The sequence below is a fragment of the Pan troglodytes genome, chromosome 10 (assembly GCF_028858775.2).
Source record: "Pan troglodytes isolate AG18354 chromosome 10, NHGRI_mPanTro3-v2.0_pri, whole genome shotgun sequence".
Taxonomy (NCBI): domain Eukaryota; kingdom Metazoa; phylum Chordata; class Mammalia; order Primates; family Hominidae; genus Pan; species Pan troglodytes.
The window spans coordinates 12,606,154-12,627,299 of NC_072408.2; the positions used below are offsets into that span (position 1 = coordinate 12,606,154).

At 47.4% G+C, this 21,146-nt stretch overlaps 1 protein-coding gene across 1 annotated transcript in view; it reads left to right on the top strand.

The window, feature by feature from the left end:
* The first annotated feature begins 1,078 nt into the window (after positions 1–1,078).
* The window catches only part of NTF3 (neurotrophin 3), a 64,110-nt gene continuing 44,042 nt past the window's right edge, over positions 1,079–21,146 (top strand). The window contains exon 1 of the mRNA XM_016922826.3: positions 1,079–1,161. Coding sequence (XP_016778315.1) covers positions 1,144–1,161 — 18 coding nt within the window. The 5' untranslated portion in view covers positions 1,079–1,143. The remainder of the gene's footprint in view (positions 1,162–21,146) is intronic.

Consider the following 21,146-nt stretch of genomic DNA (forward strand, 5'->3'; position numbering starts at 1 on the left):
GGGCGCCACGAAGAGGTTTGTTTGTTGCTCGCCTTTCCTGCTTCTCGCGCTGTCCCCGCGTGCAGACTGGTGGGTGCTGGGCGAGTGATTAGCTGCAGGGCCCCATCCTAGTTTGGAAGGAAGGGGTTTAGAAGTTGGAGGATGGGTGAAATGGGAGGCTGCGATCCATCTCCCTCTCCCTTCCACACTCAAGCTCCCGCAAACACGCGCGCGCACACACAGCCCCTCCCTAGTCCCTCGGACCACCCGCCCCCACGCCCCTCTACCTTGACCTCCCTTGACCGCCGACACAGCGTCCTGGGTGCGGGTCCCCGGGAGCGGCGAGTTCGCCGGGGAGCGATTGTCCTTGGGCGTGTTCGTGCTGTGGGGTGGGGGGAGGAGTGGCGGGTGGGCTTGGTAGGGGGTGGGGAGAGATCTGGAGCTGGAAGGGTCTAAGGTTTGGAGGAGGAGTTTACGCCTCAGACCTGATCCTCCTGAGGAAAAAGGCAGGAAAAGGCCCTAATGCCTTGTAAAGAAAATCTTGAAAGAAAAAAGATCAAAAAGAAAAATTTCAAGAAAAAGAACAACTAAGAAAGCCTGAAGACACTAACATGTAACCTGTTACGATACATTTAATGTTTCGTTTTTTCCTGGATCTCCAAAAGGGAACTCAGGGGTGGGGGTTACTGAAGAATACTACAGATTTGGAAGTTTTTGTTGCTGTTGTTGTTTGGTTTGGTTTTGTTTTTCAAGAGGGGCCAGGAGAAATGACCCCTTCCCCGCCACGGGTCCCGAAGTGAGGTCGGAGGGGCTCTGGGGCGCGGGCGTGCGCGGCGCGGCGCGGGCTGGCGGGGGAGGGCGGCGCGGCGCGGAAGGGGTTAAGGCGCTGAGCGCGGAGCCATCTGGCCGGGTTGGCTGGTTATAACCGCGCAGATTCTGTTCACGGGACTCAGAGTTGAAGCTCCTCTCCCTTCCGAACAGCTCCGCGCACCGCCCCGCGACGCAGCCCGGCGCAACTACTTTCTTCTCTCTCCTTTCTTTCTTCCTCTCCTTTTTCCCCTGCTGGGTAGTGGCTGCGGCGGGGTGGGGGAGACTTTGAATGACCGAGCTCGCGTCCACCTTTCTCTTCATGTCGACGTCCCTGGAAACGGCCACACGGATGCCATGGTTACTTTTGCCACGGTAAGGGGAGGCGGCGGGCACCTTGGGTGGGCAGGTTTGGGGATGGGGGTCCACGTGGGGAGGGATTTTCCAGTGGACTGGTGCGGGGGGCCCCAGATCCGCATCCCGCCCCACCCCCATCGCGCCGCGCTCACTCACTTTCCCGGGCTTGTGTCTTCCCCAAAGTTTGCGCTGGGATCTGCTCAGGCCGAAGCGCAACCGCAGCCACCCCCCTACACACACACACACACACACACACACGGACACGGACACCCTTCTCCACCTCCTCCCCTCTTGTCCCTCGGCTGCCCAAGAAGCTTCCCTCAATCTGGGAAAGTGATCAGGTTTAAGGGACCTGGATTGGAAAGGGTAGGGGCAGGCGAGGGGAAATGGGGACGACGAAAGAGCAGGAAAGAGATTCAACAGAATCAACCACCCACCACCCCCAACCGACCCGCCTGCTCCTCCGAGAAAGCTCCTAGCGCATCCTATAACAAAAGGGGGTGGCAGACAGAACTCCGGGCGGGGAGGTGCCGCGGCAGCTCCCCTGCACACGCCCTGCACTCTGCCGGCCGCTGAGCCTGATTCTCAGCTCGCCCCAGCACCACTCTGGCCCGGGCGTGGGCTGGGGGGAGGGGACGCGCAGCTCAGGACCCGGAACCTCGCGTTCCAGTTTTGGGAGTTGGGACTCACTGCCGCGCGCCGCGTACCTGCGTTGGAGTTCCCCGAAAGGGTTTTTTCAGAAAAGACCTCGCGCCCCGGGCTCCTCTTGGCCAGCGCCCACCCGGTGGCCACCCCACCCTGGGCCTTTGCGCAGATGTTGGAGCTCCGTACGCAGCCCGCACATCTGGGACCCCTCCGGGGAGCGGCGGGCACCCGGGCCCGGCCATCCCCGGGGATCTCCTTGCGGTATCGTCCAGCCTGTTCTCGGACTTTGAGCGGTGGCGTGGGAGGCCGGGAGACCTGGGCACCCGCGCAGCCAGCCAGATCGGAGTTTAAAGGTCCCACGACGGACCGAACTGCCCCATTGCCCCAGAGCTGTACTCAGTGGTGGATGCTCCTCATGAAATTTGGGACGCTTGGGAGTTGAAGGTTAGGGACAGGAGGGGCGAGGGGCGAGGGCCGAGGGCATGGGATGGGGGAGTAGGATTCTGCTTGTTGCTCTCCGCGGGAGTGGGTGCGCGTCCAGGAGGCGCTGCTTCTTTGCGGGAGTTTGGCTGCTGCGTTCATTCGTCGTCTGCGCTTCAGATGCACGGCACTGAGACCCCTGCGTCCGACGGTGTCGGGGCTGTGGACTAGAAAGGATCCCTTTTGCTGGCATCGAGGCTGGGGTGGGATTGCCGGTGGGGGAAACACCGAAAAGATCGTCTGGCCTCGGCCTCTGGCGGCGGGCGGCGGGTTCTGAGTCCGAACGGAGGTTGCTCCCGGGAGCGCCGGGCTCAGAGCTGGAGAGCTCGGGAGACTGTGCGCCTGTGGACTTGTTTATGTGTGTGAAGAGGTGGGGGCGGGGGCCTGCTGAGAGGGGAGGGGAGCCTGGAAGGGGTGGGTGTTTCTCCTGGAGCCTGATGTTTGTAACTCAGCTGATTATGGAGTGCACTGAGCGACCTGCTTTTTAAATAAAGAGGTGCCCGCTCCTACCCCGCAAAACAGCGAGCGAGGAGAACGTGGAAGCGCTCTGTCCTAAACGTCAGGATGGGAGAAAGTTGTAACATAGAGGAGACTTTTCCAGCGGTCCTGTTTTCACAACACTCAGAAGTTCTCCAGCATACTCAGCCTGCCTCCCGCCTGCCCTCAATTCCTTTCTGACATGTCACACAAAGAAAGCTGAGAGGTAGAATGTGGAGGATAAACTCCAACCCCCTCTGCCTTGGGCGCAAACACGCAGACTTAGGTATCGTGTTAGGAGGTAAGGGGGTTGGAAAATAATGCAGGCTCCGGTAGACAGTGTTGAAGGGAGATAGAAAGTCTGGGGTATTTCCCCTAGGGAGAGTGTGTGGGATTTTGTGTTGGTGAGGACTGGAGTGTAGCTGGACTTAGAGGGTTTGGTTGTGTGTGAATGGGATATGCTTATCTATGGAGTGAGATTGTGACCATTGAGTGAGTGGTCAGGGAGGGATGGGGATGTTTTTCCAAAGTGTGTGTGTGTGTGTGTGTGTGTGTGTGTGTGTGTGTAGGGGAAGGTGGCAAAAAAGCTGGAGTCCTATCCCTCTTTGGTGCCTGGGAGGTGTGTGTTTCTGGGGAGTCTGTCGGATGGGCATCTGTGTGCTTAGCGGGAGACAAGAGCTTGCAGGAACATAGGTGTAGCTAATGCGAAATCTGTGCCTATGAAGGGTGTCAGAGCAGGAGGAGAGGTGCAGCCTGTTGAAGACAGATGGCTTGTGCATGCCTGCACAAACACATGGAGTGGGTGTGGTGTAGGAGGGCGGCTGTGTGTGTGAGGGGAAGGTGGATGCATGTGAAAGGTTGGGCGCCTGAGGATTACCAAAGGGATGTGTGTGGGGGGTGGGGAAAGATTATCTGAGGAGCACCGGGTTTGAACTTCATGAGGGTGCACTGGGAAATTTGGCTGGAATGGTACTAGGGCATGTAGGGGGTAGAAAAGTGTGAGCTCAGATCCTCTTTATGGAAAGACAAAGCATTTGCAGGGAAGGACACCGGGTTGGAGTTGGTGTTTGCCTCCCCCCTCCTTCCTCCCCAGAGAGAAGAGAATTGGAGGAGGCTTAGAATGAGGGATGTACATTTAAGGGGAAAAGTCCTTGTGCATTGGCACTGGGTGGGAACAGGAAGAGATGTGTGCATAAGACTGAAGTAAGTAGAGGAATGCACTATCCGTGCCTGGTGTCAGGGATGCATGTTGTATAATGTTTTGTAATGGGTTTCTTATGTAATAGGAGAATTCACTATCACCAGTTCATATTGATAATCAATTAAAGCTAATGGAGTGCCTACTGGATGCTCAGCCCATTGCTGGGTACTGGGGCATGGCACACTGCCCTGGAAAAATTCCTTCTCCAGGCTCAGTAAAACTGATGCAATTTTGCCAGAAATAGACAGAGCTCGACGCTTGTTGAGGTTTCTTCAAGGTCTATAATTCAGTTTCTAGAGATGTTTATGGATCTTGGGGGCCAAAGGGAAGCTGACTTGAAATATATCTCTGGTTTTGTAAAAAGTGGGGCATAAAGAGAGGGATGATGTAGACTTTTGTGTATTGGGTAGGGAGCTGGACGGTGTTGTTGTTTCTTGTGTGGGGTGTGGGCTGGGAATTGGAGGGTGCTGCACTTCAGGTCAGAATGCAGGTCCAGATCCCTTTGAGGATTGAGTTTCTAAGAGTACACAGAGCCTCCTTCATAGCTGGAATGACACTTGTTATGTGGAGCTGGAGAATGGTGAAGTCATGATCAGGGAAGAGATGGACTGGGAGCGTTTGTTCATCTTTGATGTTTTCTGGGCTACGAGTGTAAAGCTAACCCGAGTGTGTGTTGGGGGGGTGGGTGTGCGTGCAGGTGCGTGCACATGCACTTTGGCCTGGAGTAACGTAACTGGGAGAAAACTAGCGAGGTGGATAGGAGGGGTGGATATTCTGGCTCTTGTGAAGGGGGTGCCAGTATGTGTTTTTGCAGGAATTCTGTGTGTCTGGGGAAGGATAAAAATTGTCTTGGATACTCAGATGTGCATCTTTAGCGAAAAAAGGTGTACACAAAAGAAGGGCCGTAGACTTTGGGGAATGAGACAAAGGTGTCGTTGATCGGGTCCATACCCTGAGATGACTAGTGAGGCAACTGGATAGGAACAGAGTGAAGGCTGTGCTTTTGTGATGCACACATCTGCCTGTCTGGAGCAGACGATGGGGATCCCCATTTGATTAGGTTCTGACCACCGTTGGGCATATGTTTGGGAGGACTTTATTTGACTCATGACATTTTTGAATTCATGAAGTTACAGCTGTGCCATTTTAAGGGTCTACCTTATTTTTGAGAGGGAAACTCATCTGTGTAAGAGATAGTTTATATAGGGCTTGACTATTGGTCAGAAGATCCGGGGCAGATATTTCTGAGGGCAGGGTGGTGAAGTGCAAGACTGGATTGGGAATGTCTTAGTTCTAGTCCAGTTCTACCACTTGGGAAAAGTGTGACTTTGGGGACCTTTTTAATCTCTATAACTCTTCTGTTTCTCTTTTTGTAAAGGGGCAATATAATGACTCAAGGAGGAGGAAAGTTCACTCCTCTTTTCCCCCATCAAAACTTGGTGTGTTTAGTTGTATACAGCTATACAAAGATGAAATGTAATTAAATACAGGTACTAGCACGTATGTAGGTCATGGTGAAAATAGGATCTGGACCCCTTTCTCTTTACAATGCAACTTAATCAGCAATCATGATGCCCACAGCATCTCTACTGCCCACTCGTTGTGTAAACAAAACTTTTTATAACTGCCTCAGTTTACTCATCCAGAAGCTGGAGGCAGCCAAGCCTAGATTATAGATGATGGAAATCTTTAAGATCTTTGAGCTATTCAGAGGAAAGGTAGTCTAAGAATCAATGTTATTAATGATCAGAGACAGACATTTCTTTATTTTTTAACATCAGCTATGCAGACCACAGCACCAAAAGAAATGTGACTTGGAGAACAGCAAAAATAATAATTGCCCTTGACATAGGCACCATTTGAATAAAAGAAGAGCAAAGTCTAGCCTGCCTGGTAAGAGGAAAGCCTGGGCTTTGGGTCTTTGAAATTCTTTGTGCCCAGTGCAGCAAGTTGGGTACAGCCACTTTCCCCAGAGATGAAGATGGAGACGTAGAGGGGCATGGAAACACACTGAAACCTCCGATTCCTCCCAGAAGTCAGTACATGCTGTCAACTCCTGGCTCAGAGTCAGGCTCCCATCCTTGAGTTCAGTGGCCATAAATAGTCAGGAGCTAAGCTATTTCCAAGAGGCACTAAACTAATTCTGTTGCTTTTCTTGGCGAGATTGGGCCAATTAAGTTGATTGGAAGAGGTCACTGCTGATGGGTCTCACATTCCCCAGGCGGGACAGGCCAGCAGAGTTTAATTACATAACATTTCCCATCTCTTCACTTCCACTCCCAGATGTATCAGATGTTCAGGCCTCTCCTCTTTCCCTACATTCAGGATGCCTGACGGAGCAGGCGGCTTCTGCTACAAGCTTCTCCAGACCTTTTCCCGAGCAGTTACAGCACTCCCACCCCAACTGGAGGGAATGTAAGTCTGTGCATTGCCTGGAAGTGAGAGAGGGGATGCAGGCTGACACAGAAGATCTTTAGAGCCCACCACCCTGCCTCAAGCCTCACCCGCTGCTGTTTTACTCTTTAACGAGGCAGGCAGTTTCTGGCGTTGGGGATGTTGAACTAATGACCGTTGCTAGGGTTTTAGATTTAGTTTTATTTAAAATTGAGTTTGTTGGAAAAGGACCAAATCTTGTACTGGAGACAAGCCTAAGCCCCGTGTGGTGCTGCTGATAAGGTCTGTGGATGTACTTTGTGCGTGGACAGGCGTGTGTGGAGTAAGAGGAGAGCACAGGATGTGCGTGCGTGCGTGCTGGGGGACATGTGAGCGTAGGAGCTGCCCTGGGTAGACAGGGGGCATTTGTAGAGCTTATGTTATGGGTGGCAGGTATCTGGATGCTTGGCTCAGATTGGATTGTCATTGGATTGCTTCTTACAGGTGGGCCAGCCTGAGAAAAAAGTTGAGGGCACCTTCCTTCAGATCGTTTTTATATGGGCATGTTGAACTTTGAAGTATGACGCCAGTGTAGATATTACCTCATTCTTGCCTGGATGGATTTCTAACAAGATTGAGGCTGGACAAAAAAAAAAAAGTCTTTCAGAGGACTCATTTTAGAACCTGTGAGAACATATGTAGATGGCCCCAGAGCGTTACAGTATTTTTTGTTGTTGTTAATAGTTTTCCATAACTCAGTCTTTTGTTTTACCTAAAAATACTGAGAGGCTAGAGGTTGCACACACCCCCACATGGTCAGAATGCATTTGCTCTTCATGTCCTCATCTGTGCCATGGTCCTTCTCAAATAGGATTAATTGGGAACTACGGAGAGCTTGCTGCAGCTTTGGTTGTCCTCACAGGACAAACCTATGACTGACCGTGATGTCATTGAAACAGAACAGATTTTGACGTGAAATTTCGTGTGGTCTGTTGTGATTGCTCACTTTTTAGTAACATCTCCAGAGAAGACATTTGTTGAGCCCCATTTATTTTGTGGGTTTGTTCAGTCAGAGATTTTTTGGAAGATTTAAGGTTCTCCAACATTCAAGGCCAGAGATTTTGGAGGAAACAGTAGCTAACAAGAGCCCAGGCCAGGGTGACCTTCAGTAGCCTGAGGCAGCAGGTAGCTGCCTGACTTAGAAGTGAAGGACCAGGTTCAGTGACTGGGCTCTGTCACTAATTAGCTGCTACTGTGTGACCCTGGACATTCTCTCTAGGACATGACTTTGCCATCTGTAAATGAAGGGCTTGAACTAGAAGATCTCCCAGTCCCAGTCCAGCCCTGCCACTGTAGGATTCCACAGTAGCCACATCCTCCTACCTAATCAGTGCTAATTACCTCACTTGGAGTGCACCCTGGCACGCCCTTAACGAGCTCCTGTTTTTATCTTTGGGGAATGGCTGAGTCAAAGGCAGAAAGGCGTGCAAAAAATTTGCCAGAGTGTTTCCTTTTGGCCAAGAATGCTCTAAACATTGGCTTAGCCTACACAGGGTGTGCAGAGCTGAAAGGGGTGGGATTTGGCTTTCTGGTAGGTCTGATGCTAATGATTCAGCTTCCCAGTGAATGTCTTTCAGTGGCAATGTCTCTGACCAAGGTAAGCATCCATCTTTAAGATGATGGATGATGATGATGATGACAGTTAATATTTGAGTACTTACTGGGTGCCAGGCATTTTTACAGCTATTACATGGCATTATCTCAGTACTCAAAATAATCTCATTTACAGATGGGGGTACTGAGGTTATGTGAGGTTAAGGGGTATGCTGATGTTCTTGGCTTTCCAGCCTGAAGTCTGTGGCATCCCAAGCCCATCACCTGCTAGTCAGATTCTGTTTTTTATGTTCTGTGATGTCATCCAGATGGGAGCTGGGTCCATCTTCTTCTGCAAAGTTGGTCACCCCATAGGGTAACCTGCTCCCCGCCCCCGGAAGCCTCCTTGTCATGTGCAAGACAAATGTTTAGGTTTTCTAGCCACCTGCTGGCAAGCATGTGTCAGATCTGTCTCAGCTTCCATTGGCCCTCTCCCTTTACCTCTTGTTCTGTTGACAAGGGAATCTGCCCTTACAGAATACGGATATTGATTTAAGCCACAATTGCCTCCTTGTAAACTCTATAAAATTGGAGCTGGACATCTGGTTTTGATCCACACGCCCACGAGAGGTGGTAGGTCCCAGCATTCTTGAGTCCTGGAATTGCACAGAATCAAAGTGAAAAAGAATATGAATGGAGAGCATGAGGTATCTTTAGAATTTGGAAGATGGCTTTCTTTGATAGGCTAGGGAACTCACACCATTTAGACTGGGGCCAAAGTTAAGGTAGGTTTCTTGCTGGGAGGTTGGGGGGCAGGGGTCACTGCTAAAGACTGAGGTCCCCAGGCTGTGTTTGGTGCAGAGCAGAGCAGCTGTAGAGCCCTCCAGCTGAGGATTTGCCACTGCACACCATTCTCTGGGCAGTACCAGAAGTAGAGAAGCCAAACAGGTTCTTGGGGTGGATGTTGCCCTGTTTGAAGATTGTGACTAAAGGCTCATTCCTTCTTCCTCCACTGATTTCCCCACCATCACTACCACATATACATCATCAAGACAGTTAAGGACAGGTGACTTTGTTCTGTTGCTTAAAGATATTTGCATGTACAAATCAATGTTGAACACTAACCTAATGCCTATTATACCATAGGTACTCAAAAATTATGTATTTACTTTGCTTAAAATAACTTTTCATGTGTAGGGTGATAATTTTTTTCTTTATATGGAGTATATAGCCTTTTAAAAACTGATAGCCAGGTTCTTGCAATTTACTTCCCCCTTCCCTCTGTTTCTAGATCTAAGACCCCAGCATTTAAAAATATCCTTCTCTGGCTCTAAGTGATCCCTCAGGGAGTTTGTTTCGAGTTCTCAGTCTGAGATTAGTTTCATCCCACGTCTAGAGGACCTGCTTCTAATGGTTCATAAGGTACTTCCACTGGGTTCAAGAGGAAGACACAGCTCTAGAAATCACCTGCTTTCCCAACAGGTGTGTCCCATGGTGGGGAAGAAGCCCAGTCCTCCTAACACCCACCTGGCTACCTTAAATAGCTTGCCACAGTCTCCCTGCAGAGAGCCCAGACTAGCTGTGTGACTTTAAGCAAATCACTTTCCCTCCGTGGGCCTCTTTTCCTGGAAAAGGGAGGAGTTGGACTCACTAGAGGGTCACAAGGACCCTACCAGCGTGACAGATCACATCTTCCATGACTCCGCTGCTCCCTCGGCCCCACACTGTGGCCCATGCCTGGGATTTTCAGGTAACCCTGCTGGCCTAGAGGACTTACATAGAGTGATTTGGAGGGGGTGGAGGAGGAAATTAAGTTATGTGATGCCAGATAAGTCATTGAACATATGGATGAGTGCATGTTTATGAAGCACTGAAGAAACAAGCTTGCCAGATTCGTGGTGGATCTTGGATTGGAAGTTGGGAGTATGCGAGAGGTTTATGTGGGATTAAAGTTGTCTGTGGGTAGCTGAATTCAATAAGCTAAATCAGAGAGATCCCAAACTCTGCAGAGAGATCAGACCCCGCCTCTAACTCCAACAGAGGCTAACTACAATTTTGGGAAGTCCCCGAGCCACACTAGGTCTCACTTCCTCATCTATTAAGAGCTACTGACTTTGATTATCTCTAAGGTCTTTCTTGACTTATCATTAATTAAATTGTGAGAATTGGGAGCTAGTAGAAAAATCTGGACAAATGCGCGGATGGAGAAGGGGATACCTCAAATGGCCTAAATATAGAGGGAAATGTTCTGTACAACTGATACGTTTATTCTTGAATCGGAGATAGCATTGGAGGATATATTCTGTAGAAATATTGTGCTTCAAATGCTTACCCCTCCATCATCATCAATGATATTAAAATCCTCCTTCACATATTTGCTTAACCTGGGAAGCCTCCCTGCATTTCCCCAGAGAGCCTGGGGCTCCCTTCCCAGCCTCCTGATGCCACTTAGCAGCCTGTGTTTAATTTGCATTCCTAGAATATGAACTTCACAGAGAAAGGGATCTGTTGTTTTCATTTTTGTGTCCCCCACCTTGAATAGCGACAGCCACAGGAATGTGTTGAGTGAATGAATGCGTGACCGGTCATTGTGAGCTCAGAATGTGCAGTAGCGATTTGACAGTGCCAGGAACTTGGCTCAGAGAGGCAGTGCACCTTGCCAGGGCTTCAAAACAGTGTTACCTTTATCCCCCTTTTGGCCTGTCCCAAGGCTAAGGTCATGAATGCTCAGTGCTTGGTGGCCAGAAAAGGCTGTTCTTACTCCCTTTTAGAGACCTTTCTTCCCCACGTCTTAGCCTGCTTAGTTCTCCTGCAAATTGGGGCTCTTGGTCACAGGGAATTGGGTGTCATTGCATACGCATTAGGATAACTCCTCGTTAGACACTCGGAAAGCAACTCAAAACACACGTGTACAGATTATTCATTAAGCATTCTGTTGGTGGTCACGTGCTAAATGTTGGGGAAGATGCAGAGATGAATGTAGTGCTGCTGGCCTTGGGGTCTGGAAACCGGTGAAGGAGGCAGTCAGGTTACAATCATAGTGCTCCAGGGAGAACAAGGGAAGCAAGGAAGATGGAATACAGGGTTCCCACTTCAGGTGTTGTTTTTTAGTACAAACCATGATTGAGAATCCTCTTGGCTCAGGAGCAAGCTGGAGGGTCCAGGAATGGTCTCCACTTCCACATGACAGTGGTTTTCTTGTCCCTGAATTCCCAGGGCTAGGGTGATGGATGCTCAGAGACCATTGTGATGGGAGCCCTTGGTCCTTGTGGGGAGAGTCGGGGGAACACGCATGTTGTACAGGTGTTGGGGCTTGGGGAGGTGTAGGTGTGCATGCTCACCAGGGTACTTCTCAGAAGTATCCCTGCTCGTGGCATGGTGGGGGTGAGTCCACCTCAGGCCCCTAAGCTGTGCTTCTACTTCCTTTCTAATTATACAGCATGTATTGTCTCTGTGACCACTTCTGACACAGGAACAGACTGCCATCTACTGTCCACTTCTGTCCTGAGTCCCTCCTGCTCAAGGAGGCATTTATTTTTTCTCATCCTGTTTTTAATAGATCCGGACACCAGGAGAAACAGACATGGAGTCCTATTTAGTAATTTTTTTAGAATTTAGAAGGGAGCCTTTAGAAAACATAGCACATCTGTCAGATGGTTTCCGTATCTGTTTACAAAGTATTATTGTAAGGGGCCACTCTGCTGCCACTGAGTCTTGCTAGCCGCTGTGCGAGGTGCCGTGTGGGATACCAAGAGATACAAAGCAAGGCCTTACCTTCAACAGCCTTGCAGTCTACTTGGGAATACAGGGTAGATTTGCAGAGAAGCAGACTACAGGATGTGGCAGTAGATATTTGGTAAGAGGCATCTGGGTGGTAGGGACTACAGAGGTTTTGGGAGTTTGGAGGAAGGAGGAGCCCTTATAGGCTGGGGGATTTGGGAAAGACCAATATGGGTCTCCTTTTAGCAATCCCAGTGTTTAGGAAGAGGCTTCTAAGAGCTGCGCGATGTTGTGGGACAGGCTATGAACTGGAAACTCAGGAACCTGGAGGGCCTGAGGTCTAGCCCAGCTTCTGGCAGTCCTTCCCTGTGACCCAGGGCCTTGGGTTCCGCATCTTCAAAGCAAGGCTGTTGGTCTTCTTGTCATGTAAGGGCCCCTCCATCCCCGACCCTGCATCATGTACCACTCTTGGATGCAGTGGGAGGTGGTTTCCTGGTTTCCAGCTTGTCAAGAGCAATAGAGTCAATTGGATCCCATGCAGGAAGGATACCTGGATGCAGGGCCCTGTGCTGATGACCCCACATGCAGCAGGAGAGAGAGAATTTCCCCAGGGGAGTTTTGGGTGCTGTTAAAATACAAAGGGGGGAAATGTTCCATGCAACCTCTGCATGCTACTCCTCTCCAGAGCTTTCCTGGACTTTCCTTCCAAAAATATATGTGCATGGTGCTTTGTGTCCAAGATAGCTACCCCAAAAGAAATTGTATTAGTATTCTAGCATTGTTCATAGCTCAAATCTAAGATTCCTTCACATTAGAATTCATTCCATGATTGTTTTTATGGAGGTTTTCTTTGAGTATTTGAGACCTTTGGTAGCTGTGGATTAAAATGAGGAAAAGATTGTTTTCTATAACTCTTTTACTCCTTGTCTCTTTTTCTCTGTCTTTCTTAGCATTTAAACCACCACCAAGGAAACCTCCAGTGTGTTTATTGCATATTCTTGCCTTTTGATGTGTGTGTGTGCATGAGAGAGAGAGAGAAAAAAAAGAAAGGGAGAGAGGAGAGGCAAGAGAGAGAGTACAAGAGAGAAAGATATTTTAGACTGTGGTCTATTAGCATGCCTAGGAAATCAAGTTGAATTTGGATTGGGTTACAGGTTGAGAGACCTCAGCTCGTCACTGTAATCCTCTGACATTTCCCTTTTACTTTTTGGCTCTTGTCTGAATCAAGAATACATCTTCCCATTCCCTCTTCCATGTTTACATCTTCTTTTGGGGCAGCTGTATAAAGTTACTGTCTGTCTACAGCAAGTCTCCTTAGTTCTTTTGGGGACTGCTCGACAGAGGCACAGTCAAGGATAGAGCCATTAGAGACGGTCAGCTTTTGGACAAAGACAAAAAAATATGTTGAGGAATAGGAGTAAGTTTCCAATTGTCGATTATGTGTTTTCCTGTGGTATGCTGATGTCTGTGACTGTTGTCCACAGAAAGAGAGCGTGAGCAGGGGCTGGGACAGAGATAAAAGGGAGATTCTCCCCAAACCAACAAATGTGGAGAGAGAGCAGGAGTCCCCAGCAACAGATATGGAGCCAAACAACCCTGGGAAGTAACTAGGAAACTTCCTGGTGACCTGAGATGTGTTTTGTAATCACTGGTGAAAGTAGGAGGAGATGGGGTAGAGGAGAGTTACAGGTAGAGAAGTTCCGTGGGAGGAGACCCCAAGGTGAGAGAAAGCAGGGACTTAAAGAACTGAAAGAAGCCCAGGGAGGGGATGAACAGAGAACATCCCACCTATCCCATACCCAGTGTGGTGGAGAGGTGGGCGGGAGCCAACTGGGAGCTTATTTTTTTTTTCCCAGGCGCATGGGAACTATGGAAAACTCTGAGGGCACAATTAAGCTTTTGTTTTTAAAAAGATCCCTCCGGCTGCAATGTGGCTCTGAATAAAGAGTTGTTCAATGAAGAAAGGAATGGCTGATGGTTGGATTGATGGAAGAATTAATGAATGAGCAAACGAATGAATGAGATGCAGAGGGAACGCAGCAAGCCTGATTTGATCTCTGGTTACTTTGACCAGTAGTGGCTCCAGGGGCGAATATCTCAGCCTGGGAGGCCAGGGAGTAATGCATTGATTAGAATGTCTCTGGACACATGGATTAAAATATCTGATATTTTAGGGTGGTTGATAGTGGGAAGGACTTCTGAAACTTTTTCCCTGTTCTATGCATTTCCACCCTAATTTGATTTCATTCAGGATCAAAAAAGAGGATGGCTTTTGAAATTACATCCCAGAAAATCTGAAACTGTGGCAATGACTTGCTCCAGAGAGGGCTGCTTGCATGGAAGACCTTTTCATAGGCTCATCGTGGAATAGGGACAGATGATAAAGTTTCTTGGGCATATGAAGAGGTCCCAGATTTCTGGACGTCAGATCCACCCATAGATGATTCCTGTGGATTAAATGATGTGTGTGTGTGTGTGTGTGTGTGTGTGTGTGTGTGTGTGTTTAAAGTTTTAAAGTCTCCTGAAAATTACCAAGTGCTACTGAACATTTTTTTTGTCAGTAGTGGATATCTGGATAATTTCTTTCAAGGCCACATTGCTTAGCATGTATAAGGAAAGTGTGTGCGGCAGAGACCCAGATGGACAGCCGGCATGCCATCCAGTTGCTTGGGGAGTGGGAATACTCCTTGGCAAAGCCAAAGGGAGCCAAAGAGGACCTCTAGTGTCTTTGCTCTCCCATGTCCTGACTATTCCAATCTCACTTTGCATTTTGAGATCTTTTAACTTTTGCTAACAGTGATTGCTCAGGATGTCATTCAGGCCAATTAAATTTGAATGTCTAGGGTTGGGACAGAAGCTCACGAGGTGAATGCAATGTGCAGCCACGTTGAGAACCACTAGCTGACACTGCTAATCTACTCTGCTCTCCTCCCTGCCTTTTGGCGGCTTTGCCATGATATCTGTCCCATCCTCACCTCAGTTTGCTGAGAACTCCTCACTTAGTTAAGGAAGTTCTTCTAAGGATGTTCAACTGATTTGGGCTAAGGCCTCCTATCCCCTAAAAATCCAGCATTTGCCTGAGAAATTGGACACTAGGAGGATAAGACAGGTTCTTAGTAGATTCTAAAACACTCACCATCTCTCATCTGCTGAAGGGTGTATTGAGGATGAATGATGGGGAACAGCAAGGAGAAAGACCAGCATCCATAGGGCAGTAACAAGGTGCAGACACCTATTTATATGTGTCATCGTAGTTCCCCTGACAGCTCCCAGAACCAGATATTATACCAGGCAGATATACCAGGCTTACAGGCACCTATTTATATGTGTCATCTCCTTAGTTCCCCCAACAACTCACAGAGGCAGATATTATACCAGGCTTGAGGGCACAACAACTCACAGAGGCAGATATTATACCAGACTTGAGGGCGCAGTTTGCATAATGCATTCATAATGCAAAGTGGTTTGTGATATTGGAATGATCAGACTTCCTACACTGGTTCTCCCCAGTAATTTGCATATCAGCCAGATACCCTCCTCCAGGGTTAGCTATGATCAGGGCTGCTGATTTCTGGCACTGATGGCTCAATGGGAAGGAAAGCGCCTATCCCCTCTGTTCTGTGGGATTCAGCAATCTTGGGCTGGTCCTTCCAGGAGGCCCAACCTGAGGACATGCTTTAACCAACAGGCCTTTATATTGAGAAAATAGTAGTTCTCTTCCTTGCCATTTCCCTGTTAGGAAGCCATGGCTTGCAGGACAGCCAGGGAGTAGAGGTTCAGAGAAGGAGGCTAAAAAAAACAAGACCTGAAAAAGTTAAGTTTCCAACCATATACTCCCAAATTGTAGAGTGGACCATATGGAATCATTGCAATCCCTGGGTTTCTCATTTACAACTTTTGCAAAAGATATTACTATGTATGCTGTCAGGCATGCTGGAGCCGGATGTCTAGCACCCATTGCTAAGTGCATGCTTCGGTAAGAGCTTTGGACTTGGGATTCTCCAGACTGCTGAGTGACCTACGTGTAGTTTAGCAACATAATGCTTGGAATGAGCCACGCCGACCTGATGCGAGAACCGGATGGTAGCCGGAGAGAGCAGGCCGGGTAGTGAGACAACCATGATCTGCAGAGGTGGGCAGCGGGGTGGAGACAGGCTTCTTCTGCACCAAGTACTGCTACCTGAACTGTACATCACGGAGACAAGCCCTGCCGAGAGCAGTGGAAGCAGGAAAACACAGGCCTATCTCTGTGTCTATCATGTAAGTAAGTCTCTCTTGGCTATGCATACCTGCCACCATCACCCCATCCCACCCCAAATATACAGCATCACCTTCAGCTATAGCTTTTGGTTTTTGATTAAGGGACAGTAATATTTCCAGGAGGGAGAAGGGTGATGAACAGAAGCATTTATGTATGGACACTGGGCAATTTATTGTTTTTCAAAGTCTAATCTAGAACATGTTTGCAAGAAAGCGTGAATTGAGTAAAAAGTTTACTATCATGTTAAGGACTGTTAGGTACAATGACTGAAGGAGGAGTTAAGAGTGATCCTTCAATAATTCCCCTGTGGGATTATGCACATTTAAGGAAAAATGTTCTTCAGGCTATTTCTGCCTTAAAGCTAGGCATCATTACAACGAAATAGAGAACTAACCTTTAAGCAGGAGGAACCAAGTTCTAGTTCTATTTCTGTCAATCACTGTACGCACAACCTCTCAAAGCCTTAGTTTCCTCTTTGCAAAGTGGGATAATAAACCCTACCTACTTAACACAATGTGGGGTTTCAGGTGAGATGATGCATAGGATCGTGCTTGGCAAGCTGTAAATCTGTAAACTACAAATATATATTATGGTTTCAACTGGTACATTCCTAAGCGAATAGCACATTGCTCTGTTGGGAAGACGGCTCTTCTCCAAGTCAGGCTGGGATAATGTTCCCTGACAAGACACTGCCATACCTAGGTGTTCCCGAAACATTGTTTCTGGGAACCTTGAGGAAGCACCATAAGACATGGGAAGAAATGTTACAGCGCTGGCTTGAAAGAATAACAATGTATCTGTCTACTTATTTCTGATAATGTCATCTTGGGATAAGAGACTCAGGGTAGCTTAGTGAGGGACATGGGCATGCACTGCACAGTAAAAATGGTGTCCAGGAAACCTGGGTTTATTTCAGTATGGGTTGCCCACACTTCTGCCAACCCAGTCACCTACTTCGCCCCCGGCTGCTCTTGATGAACTCTCTGCACACACTTGCACCTGTATCTGTGAAACAGAGCTCCTCCTCTTACATGAGAATGGATCTGGTTGCAAATCTAATAGATTCGCCTACCACAATGTCCCCTGCCTTTTTTGTTTACTTCATTTATGAAAATACCCTTGAAACATCCATATTCCCATTTTGTAGATATGGTGCTTTATGTCTTTGAGATTATTAAATACTCACGCTCCTTTCTGATTGCTGTTTTCACCTCTTCTTTAGGCTTGGGCTTTTCTATTGGTGGAATTTGCTGTTCCTTTTCATGGTGCTGGCTTTCCTGAGTTGGGTGGTTGCTAATTCTTATTGCCAGTTTGTCTTCTGTGACAGATTCTCCGACATGCCTCGGATGTGGCTTCCGTGCTTGGCTTTAGCTTTTTATCTGGGCTCTCGTGTCCTGAATGTTTACCTTCTTTCAGGAATTTCTCACAGCTTCTAGCCAATGAAAGTCCCCCTTCTTATTGTCAAACCCAGACAGTTATAATTTTATTTTAAATGTACTTTTTGTTACATTGTTTTGGGAGTAGGGCTGGAAGGACTTGCTAGTGGATGAGTGGTGGAAAGTGAGAGAAAGAAAGATACGATGGAAGAAGGAGCAATCAAAGCCCCAGAAGGAAGCTATCCCATTGTTCTTGGATTCCTAAGCCTGCCAGAAAGAGCTGACTTACTTTACAGTTTCTGAGAGAACTATGTGTGCTATTACTAGAAGCACAAGAGAAAGAAAAATAGAATGTTCAGCATGCTTCATTTATCTAATGTGAAAAATGAACTCTGCCCAGTGACTTAATGGGCATAAACTCTGTTTCTAAAAAAGCCACTCATTCGGCAACGCACTTCTGAGTTCTTGATATGGTAAGGTATTGTGTTCTGTGCTGGACAGGAATACAAAAATGCACGGTTCCTCACCTCCAAGAACTTATAGTACGTGTAGGGAAATAAGACAACCCCTACTGAATATCACTCAAGATGGAAATGACTAGGGCCATGGAATGTAACACACAGAGGGTACCTGGAGTTCCTAAGACTTCTGATGGATGATTGAGGAGAGCCCTGGATCAGGTAAGCAATTTGAAGGGATAGGGATAGCACAGACAGCACAGGGGTGGAAACAAGCGTGGAGTGTCGAGAACTTGACCAGTACGCCTGAAAGGGAGGGAGTGTACACAGAGCGTTAATAGGAGCTCTGTCTCGAGGCAGCTTCCCTCAGCCCCTCCCAGGACATCGAGGTTTTGGGAGAAAGAGCCTATTGCTCACTCTCATGGCTCTTCTCCTTTTTCTCTGCTTTCAGTTTGTTCTTTGAACTTTTTGGAAACTTCCCCTGTTCTTTGTTTAACACTGTGCTTCATCTCTTGGGGTTCTACGTTTTGCAGGTTGTAGTGCTTGAGAACCAGCCTTCCCAAACGATTTCTCTGAATTTAGTATTTGGTATGGGTTTTGCTATTTTGCTGCCATCCCAGCCCTAGCAAAGAAACGACTTACCCAGAGTATGGACAGGGCTTCAGAGAAAACCCCTAACATTCCTGACTCCCGAGTTTACAGAGCTCTGCCAAACCTGGCCTTGCGGGAGTAAGAAAAGTGCTAACAAGCCATCCTCTTTGGTGTCAAGTGCAGACAAATGACTTAGCCCCTCTGAGGTCCTCCAGTAGTAAGCTACTGGTTTGTGAAACCCCAGGATAATCCATCTGATTTCAGTCCTGCATTTAGTCACTTAGAACATTCTTGCACATGCATTTGCTGGCTCATGTACATACGAATATACACATATCTCTCTTTGTGCCCTTTCTTAGCCTCTGATGATTTCTTCTTCTCCAGGAGGCAGGAATCCAAGGCTTATAAACCATGACTTCTGGGAAGTTTTTTCTTCCGCTTAACCAGGGTATCATTGTTTTTTCTGCCTTCCCCTGGAGAATCATTGGCCACTGGCCTAGTGGTTGGGGCAAGGATCAGAGGTAGCTTGCATTCTGGGGTTTGTCCCCAAAGCCTCGGTTGGACTCTGCATTGGGGTCTGTATTCGGGCTCCACTCCAGTACCTTAACTAATCTCTTGACTCCCAGATGGTCCAAAATACGTGGATTTAGAAGAGCAACAGACAGCTGTTCCTCTGGGCCTCTCCAAGAACACAGTTTGGTGTCTAGACCACCTTAGAGAAACATGGCAGAGGAAATCATGGTGGAGCAGCATGGAAACAGGTGAAACCCAGACTTAGTACCTTGTTAAATTCCATCCTGGAGTGGAGATACCAGAGGAGCAGATATTACCTTTATTAAGTGATAGAAATGTTTGGGGATTTCTCTGACTTCTTGTAGGGTTGGATAAACCCTAAAGTGAAGAGAATTTTGCTCCTTGTTTTAGCCATTAGGAAACTCAAGACCCTGCTACAGTGCTATTGGTTTAATTTTTCCCTATCACATTGCCTCTGCAACTTCTGAATGGTTGCAGCCATTTCTTAAAATTTCCCTGCATTGTCACTCAGACAACAAGAATAGATTTGGCCTTCTTCTTCTCAAAATAATGGTCATGATTAATAGTTATTGGACTGGGAACGGTGCTCAGCCCTCTGTACGTGATCTCAGGAATCCTCACAGTACTCAATGAAATAGCAATTTTATTATCTCATTTTTGCAGACAAAGCAACTGAAACTTCCACACATTTTCTACATTGCACCTAAGATCATCTGAGAAACTATGTTGTACTTATTTTTATAATGTATGATCTGATTTTTCTATTATAATGTAAATTCTATGAGGACAGGACTTTTTGTATCCTTGCTTCATTGCTGTATCTCCAGCACCTGGACTATTGCATGGCACCTGGTAGTTACTTAGTAAAGGTTTTTCAAATGACTGAGTAACTCATCCAAGGTTAAATGTCTAGGAAGTGGTGGCACCAAGCTTAGGATGACTCTTTTCTGATTCCAGAGTCCAGACAGCCCTAACCACTATCCCACACTACCTTCTTGTTTATTTTTAAATCATTTTCCTTCTCTTCAATCCCTCTCCAGTGCCTTACACCTTCTTGCTGTAATTTTAAGCATGGCTGCAGTAAGCTACCTCAAGTTTCTCATCTGTAAAATGGGGATAATATAATGAACTACCTTATGGGATTGTACCCCTCTGCATGGTAGCCTCATCCTACTGTGCCTCCTAACCACGGCCTTTAAATCAGCAGGTATAGTTAATATATTTAGTTCTTTTAATCTAATCTGAAACACAAAGCATTTGCTTCCTTAATTCAAGATTTTTGGCTTTGCCTAGACTAAGCTTAAAACCAAAGAAGTACTGCAGAACTGACTGAGGCTGCCAGAAGTACCACACTCTTTCACCCAGCCAGTGGGAAGTGGAAAGATGACAGCTAAGTCTTTGGGGGTCCTTCTAGAAGTAGTGATGACACACAGCATTCTTTCTGATTATGAAGTAAATATCTGTTCTAATGTATGTTCAACATAGAGAGTTAAGAAAATGGGGAAAGAATAAAGAGTAAAACAATGACCAGAAATACCATCAATACCCTTTGACATTGTTTCTCTGTGTATTTACAGAAGTAGATATCTGTTCTAATGTATGTTAAACATAGAGAGTTAAGAAAATGGGGAAAGAAAAGAGCAAAACAATGACCAGAAATACCATCAATACCCTTTGACATTCTTTCTCTGTGTGTGCGTGTGTTTGTGTGTCTTTGTTTCTGTGTCTGTATATGTGTATTTCCTTTATTTTTGTTTTTTTACTTTAATGTAATTTGTAGAGACAGGGTCTTACTTTGTCTTCTAGACTCGCGTGCGGTGGCGTGGCAATCATGGTTCACTGCAACCTCCAATTTCTGGGTTCAAGCGATCCTCTTACCTCAGCCTCCTGTGTAGTTAGGACTGCAGGCATGCATCACCATTCCTGGCTAATTTTTCAATTTTTGTGAAGACCGGCTCTCACTATGTTACTCAGGATGGTCTCAAACTCCTGGCCCGAAGCAATCCTATCACCTCAGCCTCCCAAAGTGCTGGGATTACAGGTGTGAGCGACCATGCCCAGCTCCCTTTTATAAATAAGGGGCTCACCATACAACATAAACAGTTTTTACCTGGCATTTTCCAGTCATTATTGCATTGTACGTATCTCCCCATGTCTTTTTTTTTTTTTTCACGGAGTCTCACTCTCTTGCTGGGCTGGAGTGCAGTGGCGCAATCTCAGCTCACTGCAACCTCCGCCTCCCGGGTTCAAGTGATTCTCCTGCCTCAGCCTCCCGAGTAGCTGGGACTACAGGC